General features: G+C 55.3%; 1 protein-coding gene across 1 annotated transcript in view; it reads right to left on the bottom strand.

Annotated features, from left to right (window-relative positions):
• The window catches only part of CD82 (CD82 molecule), a 39,118-nt gene that overhangs the window by 3,442 nt on the left and 26,765 nt on the right, over positions 1 to 8,911 (bottom strand). Inside the window, exon 5 of the mRNA XM_028501476.2 lies at positions 1,683 to 1,784. Coding sequence (XP_028357277.2) covers positions 1,683 to 1,784 — 102 coding nt within the window. The remainder of the gene's footprint in view (positions 1 to 1,682; positions 1,785 to 8,911) is intronic.

Genomic DNA, 8,911 nt, shown 5'->3' with positions numbered 1-8,911 from the left:
GCGCGCCCGGAGCCTGTGCCCCGCAACGGGAGAGGCCGCAACGGGAGAGGCCGCAACAGTGAGAGGCCCGCGTACCAAAAAAAAAAAAAAAAAACATCACCACCCACATGCCACATAATGAGTGCCTCGGGCTTTATAAACTCATCTCACGTGAGCATGGGTCAACAGTCCCATTTTATACATGAGGAAACTGAGGCTCAGAGAAGGCCTGGCCAGGAAGTAGCTGAGTTTTGTATTTCAGCCCTGGGAGCCTGACTCACCATCTGTTTTCTTACCACCATCCCAAGCAGCATCTGACAGACATCAAGTCACCTAGAGGCCCTGCATACTGCAGGAATCCCCAAGTCAGGCCACCACCTCCCATGATGGGGTGCTCATCACCTCCCCAGGGACCCGCCTCTGCCCCCAGGCTCCTTGAAGGGTGACACTTGTTCATCCTGGGACATCCCCGCTCCCTCCAATCTTAGCAAAGGGTCTCAGCCACTGCGGATCAAACCAAAGGTGGCATGAAAAAAGTCTTCCTGTGCTCCTGGAGCCCTCCAGATGACACAGGCCCCCTGTGTCACCAAAACTCTGTGAAGCACGCAGGCCAGAAAGTGTCACCCTCCCTTCTTCACAGCTCAGATGATGGACATGCCCACGTTGCCAGGACGGAGACCCATCTCTAGTCTCCACGCTCTCCTGGTGTCAGGCTTTCTCGTGCTGTCCTGTCCCTGGCCCTCACATCCCACAGGTCTCCCTAAAGGCAGCCGGCAGGTCCTAAGTGATCGTTGTGTGCAGGGCCCTCTTGTGACACAGGGGGAGGCTGCAGCCTGGAGAGGGCGGCTCCTGGCCAAGGGCACACAACATCTGGGACTACCAAAGGGGGGCAGCTGGGATCCCATCACTGAGGGCGCTTTGTGTGTGTGCTGATTGGTTCATCATTGAGGCAGGCTGGGAACCCAGTCAATCAGTCAGTCAGTCAGTCGTCGGTCGTTTCATCCATCAGTCTGTCATTCATTCATTTAGACAATCAGTCAGTCATTCTGTCAGTCAGTCTGCTTGTTGGTCAGTCGGCCAATCAGTCATTCTGTTAGTCAGTCAGGCATTCTATCAACCAGTCAGTCTGTTATTTTGTCGGTCAGTCAGTCAGTCAGTCCATCAGTCAGTCAGCCAGTCTCTCTCTTTCGCTTTAATTGAGGTGGAATACACACACACACCAAAGTGTACGAATTCAGCTTGATGAACTTTTCCACCCATATTGGCATAACCACCACCTGGATCAAGATGTGAATAGAACATCCCTTTCACCCCTGAAGGTTCCCACGGCTCCTCCCCAAAGGCAGCCTCCACTCAGACCCGCATCGGCATCTCAGCTCTGGCACCCAGTTTCTTAACCTCCAGGGGGAGCTGCCAGCACACCCCGGGCCGGCTTGAGAGGAGAGGGTCGAGGGCTACCCCTGCTTCTGGCCACTTGGGGAGAACTGTGTGCCCTGGAGCAGCCTCCAGGGCCCGGGGCCCCTGGGCGAGGAACTGCTGGGGGTGGCAGGAAGAGGGGCTGCTCAGGAGCCCTGCCCCCAACAGATACACACTGACACTCAAACCGCTAACATCTTCTGTCTGTCAGGCACACCCAGGCCCACAGACGACCAGCCACAGACACACAGACACACAGACGAGGCCAGGCTCCCATGTCCCCTCACCTGAGCCTGCACGTAGTCCCAGGCCTCCTGAAGGCTGTCCTCGTGACCATCCGTGTAGTTCTGAATGAGCTTGGTCACAATGCTGCCCATCTCCTGCTTCAGCTGCAGAGGGGAGAGTGAAGACCGAGGTCAGATTCCCTGAACCCGCACCCCATCTCTGGTCACGTGTGCTTAAGCTGCCTCTCCCCCACTCCCCCCAGACACTGGGGACACGCTCACAGCCCAAAAGCGTTTCGTCACCCATTGCAACCAATTTCCATTTTCCTGGTACTTCCCGGGTACCTCCTCCCCCGGTCACCACGCTGAGCCCAGCGTGGTCAGGGTCAAAAACTCCCACCTGACCGTCTCCTCAGCACTCAGCAGCACATGACCCTTTAGATGGGAATCTGTCCACGTCACTGCTAAAAACCATCCAGGGGCCTCTCACCACAGTCTGGAGAAACACCACCGTCTTCTCAACAGCCCACAAGGCCCTACACCATTTGGCCCTGCTCTTTCCAGACCTTGTTTCCTCTGCTCGTCCTCCCTCTATTTCAGTTACACAGGTCTTGCTGTCTTTGTGCGAGGCATACTCCTGCCTCAGGGCCTTTGCACTTGCTGTCCCCTCTGCCTAGGATCCCCTTTCCCCAAATATGAATGTAGCTCACTCTTCCACTTTCTTTAGAGCTCTACTCAAATGGCACCTCCTCAGAAAGGCCTACCTGGACCACCCAGAAAATGTCAGCCCTTCTCTATCTTCTCCAAGACCCTCCTTATCCTACAAGGGGAAGCATGATATATTTTTCTTCATAGTCTCATCATTACCTGCTCCTCTGTTTCCAGGATTTATGGTCTCTCTCCCCCACTGGAACATCAGCTCTGCGGGGGCAGGGACTGGGTCTGACCCAGCCTGGCCAGAGTAAGTGTGTGGCGAGCACGGTTAAGGGACGCGTGCGTAACCCCGCCACCTGCCCCACACCAGGGCCCCACAAAGTTCGCATCCCGCCTGTGCTGGGACTCCAGGGCCCCCCATGGAGGAAGAGAGAAGCACCTGCTTTTCACTAACCCCACAGAGAAAACAGTCATTTACAGTGAAGGCAGGCGAGGGGTGCAGGGATCAAAGGGCTTCGGTCCCCAAGGCCTCTCACTGGGGCTCTGAAGAGAGGATCTCACCACGGCAGCTTTTCAGGAGCAAGTCAGCTGTGCAAGGGAGGCAAACCCGAAACCAGCCTAAGAGCTGCGGACATGCTTCCCTCGGCCCAGAGGCCGGGCCCCACCTGCCGACTTTGCCCAGGGGCCTCCCCGGGTGCCCCAGCAGGGAAAGGCTGGTCATGGTCACCTGCTGTCCTTGCAGAACCCTGAGGCGAGGTGCCCAAGAGGGGTACGGGCACCGAGGGGACAGCCCCGCACCTGGTCCTCTGCTGCTGAGAAAGAGGAATTGGGATGGGACAGGTGCCTCCAGGCTGGGGCTTTCAGAGCCTGTCTCAGAAGCCCGTGAATGGGGCTTCCGCCAGCTCCTCACGAATGCAGCGCTCAGAGAACCCACATCCTCCAGACCGACCTTCAACCTTCGAGCTGTGGGCCTGGCTCCATGCCCCACTCCCTTCACCAACCCTGCGAGACCAGCCCCACCCCCAGGCAGCCCCACCCTCTGGAACTGCTCTCTGCCCCTCTCCCTTTCCATAAAACTCTTAGCGAAGCGTCAATACTTCTTTGGTATCACTCACAAGGAGCTCTACAATTTGCAAAGCTTGCCTGTCAGTAACTAATCACAACAGCAGCAGCTAACTTTGATCAAATGCTTATTATTACCAGCACCATGCTAAGGACTTTTGTGTGTGTGTGTGTGTGTGTGTGTGTGTGTGTGTGTGTGTGTTTGCGATACGCGGGCCTCTCATTGTTGTGGCCTCTCCTGTTGCGGAGCACAGGCTCCGGACGCGCAGGCCCAGCGGCCATGGCTCACGGGCCCAGCCGCTCTGCGGCATGTGGGATCTTCCCGGACCGGGGCACGAACCCGTGTCCCCTGCATCGTCAGGCGGACTCTCAACCACTGCGCCACCAGGGAAGCCCGCTAAGGACTTTTAATGAAGTATTTCACTTGAATCCGCTGAGCAGACCTATGGCCCAGGTACTGACCTCGTTCCCTCATTACGGAGATGCAGAAAACCAGGCCCAGAGAGGTTAATTAACTTGCCCAAGGACTCACAGCCAACATGTGAAGAGCTGGGGTTTGGACCCAGGCTTGTCTGATTCCGGAACCCAAGTTTTTACCCATTAAGTTCTATCGGCATTTGAACCACATGGCTGTACCTTGCAGCAGGTCAGAGCAGTTTTAAGGAGGGCCCAGAGAAGTTCAGTGGTTTGCCCGTGTCACACAGTGGGGGCTGTCTGCCTGCAGAATCTCAGTCTTTTTGCCCCGACTGTCTCTGCTCCACCTCGACTCCCAGGTGAGCAGATGATCCCTGAGGCGTGGAAAGGAGGGGCTCCCCAGAGGCACGTACATAGACAGCCATCTCCCCACATCCTTCCACCCACCCTCCCCCACCGACCTGGGCTCTATTTATACCCAGCATGGTTGCCGCAGCAGCACAGACTTCCCTGTTTCAGGCCCCAGAAATGAGAAGGTCACGGAAGCTGGGTGGTTTCCACTGAGGCTGGGTGGTTTCCATGGAAACACCACATCCATCCTCCAGCCCAGAATGGGGCTGAGGGACACAACTGGGCCACAGGGACCATGGCTGCAGGGGCTGGTTCAGCTTGGAGCTGAAGCAAATGCCCAAGAGGCGGTGTCAGGAGCCCAGGGAAGTTACCCTGGCAACCAGGCCATTCCCGAGACAAGAGGAGCAGGGAGGGAGAGTGAGAAGACACTCACCATCTCGCTTCATCCCTGCGGCAGCCTCTCTGTGGTTTCTGCCTGCCTCACAGCTACTCTCCCTTCTTGAAACAGCAGTTCCCTTGCTTAGCAGTAAGCACCCCTCAATCCCTCCATGTGGCTGGGAAGCCCTGCCCCCTTGCTGTCATGGGCAAAGACCCAGGCTGCCACTTAGTGCCTTCCACACCCTGACCACAGCAAGAGGTCTAGGGATGGGCATGTGACCCGAGGTCACACACATGGGCCCTCTATCTGCTAATCTGGTGGGATGAGGGCCTGAGCTGTCGGTGGCCACCCCAAGAGCCACTGGGGATAGCTGGCCTGAGGAGGAAGCCAACGGAGGAGAGCAGGGCCGAGGATGGAGAGGGACAGTCTTGGTGGCAGCCTTTAGAAACCTGGATCCAGCTGAGCCTGCAGCCAGATCTGGCCAGATCTGGGGTAATTTCACATGTAATAAAGAGTCTTGCCCAGGAATGGCCACATAATTTACAGCCCAGTGCAAAATGAAAATGCAGGACTCCTTATTTCAAAGTGATTACGAATTTCAAGACATCAAACCAAGCGCGGGACCCTTCTACGTGTGGGACACTGTGTGGCTGCTCAGGGTACACACCCAGGAAGCCAGCCCTGGTCCTGCCCAATACCATCCTCCCCACTTCCCAGAAGAGAAAACCAAGGCTCAGACAATGAGAACAACTTCCCAAGATTAGACAGCCAGCAAGCAGATGAGATATGACCATAACCTGCCATATGCAGCTCTGGAACCCTGAGATTCTAATCATAGCAAGCCACCCACCATCTCCACCTGTCCTGAGATCCTGCCATCCTCTGGCATGACTCTCTCCCCGCCCAACCCCATGCTGTGTTTTTATGTCACCTTGTAGTGTGACTTTTCTCAGAGAGGTAGAATTAGAAGACACCTTTGAGTCCAACATATCATCCAAATGTAAGAATCCTCCCCATACTTTTCCAGGCTCTGCTTAAATGCTCCCTGTGATGGGGACCTCAGTACCACACAAAATAGCACATTGCAGGTTGGGGAGGCTCTTGATACAAGCAATTCATTTTAAGTTGAGCCTAAATGACTTCTACCCATTAGTTTTTATCCTCCCTCTCCCTCCCAAGTCCCAGCTGGGACCACAGAAAACAAATCAATTTGTTCTCTCCCAGGACAAACATCATTCAGATATTTGAGACTCAACCACGTCTCCCTTTACCCCCTCCTCCCCAGGGTAAGTCTCCAGGCTCCTTTGATGGCTCTTTGGGATGGTGTTCAGCCCTCTCTCCATGCTCTAATGTGTCAAATTGCCTCTTACAATGAGGTGCCCCCATGCAATGTAAGGGACCCACACCTTCCTGTCCCCTCCCCGGTTTCCCACAGCAGGTGTTGCCAATGCTTTGAGGCTTCATCCTGGAATCCTGGCAAGAAATGAGGACCCTTTGCCCTGGTGAATGTGGAGGGGGTGGCATGTTTACTTTTAGTGACCATCCCAGTCTTTTCTGAGAGTCCGGCTGCCATCTACATAACCAGCTACCCCAGATTTCAGCAGAAGGACCAGGTCGTGTGCTCCCGGCCCCACCCCATAGGCTCTCTGAGGGTGGGGCCTGAGTCAGGTATGGGAGCCAGGCACGCAGGTGCTTGAGAGTCTCCACCCATTGCTCTCCACATTCTTTTCTGGAAGGACAGCCTGGACGCCTTCTTCCCCCCTTCCCAAAAGGGAAGAGAAAGATCACCATTGCCTCCCCCTGTCCCGGCTCCAGCTGCCTCCCTATGGCAGTAGAAACCCAAGCTAGTGGATCAGGAAGCTTCCATCACAGGGAAACAGACATCTCAGATGTCTCACAGAGTGCACTGTCCTCAAGGAACACGTTTTACCACGTGTGCGCTCAGTGCTATGCGCATGGCTATTTGGCTACTTTGGGCTTCTTAGGTGGGAGAGGGAAGGAGGAGAGAGGGAATCACAGTTCTCCTGGCTGGTCACCCTCTCTGGGGAGCACACAGCAGTCCAGTCCAGCCAAGGTCACCACCCCCAACCCCCAGCTCCCACCCAGACCCTGCGAGCCCCTTCCCTCCACGCTCTCAGCCCTCAGACCTTCTGCACAAGCCCCTGATATAACCTTTCAGAGCCTCAGCGGTCTCACACGTGCAGGTCAGTGGTGCAGCCTGCGTGAGTGCACCAAACCCAGCTCCCAGCACATCCTGGGAAACAGTTACAAGTTCACCTCCTTCCTCACTGACCTCCCACCCTTCACTGCCTGGAGAGAACAAGTCAGAATCCCAGAGTGTCAGAGCTGGGAATGGCCCAAGAGGTCACCTGAGGCTCAGAGAGGCTGGGTAACATGTCCAAGGTCACACAGCAAATAGCAGCAGAGCCCCGCCCCGCCCCGCCCCCCCCCAACAACACAGGGCCCTGAATCCCAGACCTGTCCTTTTCCCACTAAATGGGGGCTAGATAATGATCAAATGAGGAAACAGCCAGAGGAATCTTAACTCCACACGTAAATCCTGGTTCCCACAGCCCTTGCTAATATGAACATTAACACTGGTGACAACAGGAACAGCTGCCATTTACTGGGCCCTTACTAGGCATTAGTGAAGTTAGTAATGGTGACAGTAATAATAAACTCTTGCAACGATGCCAGCAAACATCTGCTCTGCACCAGGCGGACACTATGCCCTTCCCATCTGTCAATGCTCTCCATCCTTGCCACCACGCTATCAGGTGGCTTTTGGGGCCAGTGGTCTCTGGCACTGAGAAACGTTCAGATTTCTGGAAGGGCTGGGAGCTATGTGTCACCCCCCCACAATCTCTCCCATTCATATTTCCCAAGGGGCACCTAAAGGGGGTAAACCATGGCCATAGACAAGCTCATTTCCGTTCAGGTTCCATTTTGCCACCAAATGCGTTGCAAATGGTAGTTTTGTTTTTCAAAGTGTTTTTTGGACTTTGGAATCGCAGATAAGTGAGAGCAGACCTGTAGGACTACTGCCATTTGACAAAGCAGGGAACTGAGGCACAGAGAGGCTGAGTATCTTGCCGAGGGTGTCAGAGCAGAGCTCCAGCATGGGCAGTTTGGTTCTGGGGTCCAGGCCCCGGGCCACCACTCTATATTTTCTACAAGCCTTGCAGTCTGGGTTCCCTGCAACCCTGGCAGGGGTGGGGGCCAGCCAGGTCTATTCTCCTCCATTGACGGACGCAGAACCCATGGCTTGGAAGGCCTGTGCTTTGCCCAAGGCACCCAGTCTCCCCTGTTGCTGCCCTGGGAACAGAGGCTGCTGGGGGGAAGGACAGATGGTGGCCCTGGAGACCACCTCAGGGAGAGCCCAGAGGCTCAGTCCCTCCCACCCGCCCAAGAGGCCTGGAGAGAGAAGGAAGATTGGACCCATCGCCTTCCAGAAAGCCTTTTTCCTTCAGGCTCACACAAGTCCCACCTCCCCAACTGGGCCTCATCTGCAGGAATAAACACCACCAGGGCATGTTTAGTCTTCCACTGGGATTTACAATGCGCTAGGAAAGAAAAAATAAATCATTCATTCCAACTCGGGTGATCGAGTGGCGCCAGAACTTCCCCAGCAAAGCCAGGAAATTTCCCCCTGCTTTCCAGAAAAGGAGGTGGGCCAAGGTGAGGCCAGCTGGGGCTGGGGGCGGGAGGTGTGAGGGTTGCAGGCAAGCACAGGAGGGGACGGTGAGGTACCACGACAGACACAGCCTGGACTGAAGTCAGGAAGGCTGATTCTCCAAACAAGCCCTGCTCTGGGGCTGGGGGGGGGGGCCTCTAAGGCATGGCTCTCTGTCAGCAGCCAGGCAGATTATACCAGCTCGAGGGGAGGAGCATGGAGTAGAGGAAGGCACGGCCTTGGGTCGGAGGATGGAGATGGAAATCTCTGTTCTGATGCATCTGAGCTGCGTGTCTCCATGGCCCAAAGTCACTGTTTTTCTGGGCCTCAGTTTCTTAAACTTGAACATGCTCTCAAAACTAAAATGTGCGCCAAGTGACTAGCTCAGCTCCTGGGACATGATTGGCGCTCATAGATGGGCACCGTCTTTATTACTGTGAGATGGGGAAACACAGGAGTGAAAAGGTGGACTGCCTGACACCCCTGCCATGTTGACCAGCTTCTGAGTCACAGGAACCCGCTCACTGGGGCCCAGTTCTTAACCACTCTCTTTGTAATGTACCACTGACTGGGTCCCAGAGAAGCCCCAGGTGCCACAGGGTGGAAATGAAGACCTAATCCCATAGTCCTTGCACTGGAAAAGTAGTTTCCCTTCCCTAAACACTGGCTTTCTGTCTGGCACCCAGCGAACTTCCTTTCATCTACTAAACTGCCATTTCTCCTTTTGCCTTGGCTGCCAGGAAGCTCAGTGTTCAAGTT

Source organism: Physeter macrocephalus, chromosome 16 (genome assembly GCF_002837175.3).
Source record: "Physeter macrocephalus isolate SW-GA chromosome 16, ASM283717v5, whole genome shotgun sequence".
NCBI classification, from domain to species: Eukaryota; Metazoa; Chordata; class Mammalia; order Artiodactyla; family Physeteridae; genus Physeter; species Physeter macrocephalus.
This window is presented reverse-complemented; position numbering and strand designations above follow the sequence as displayed.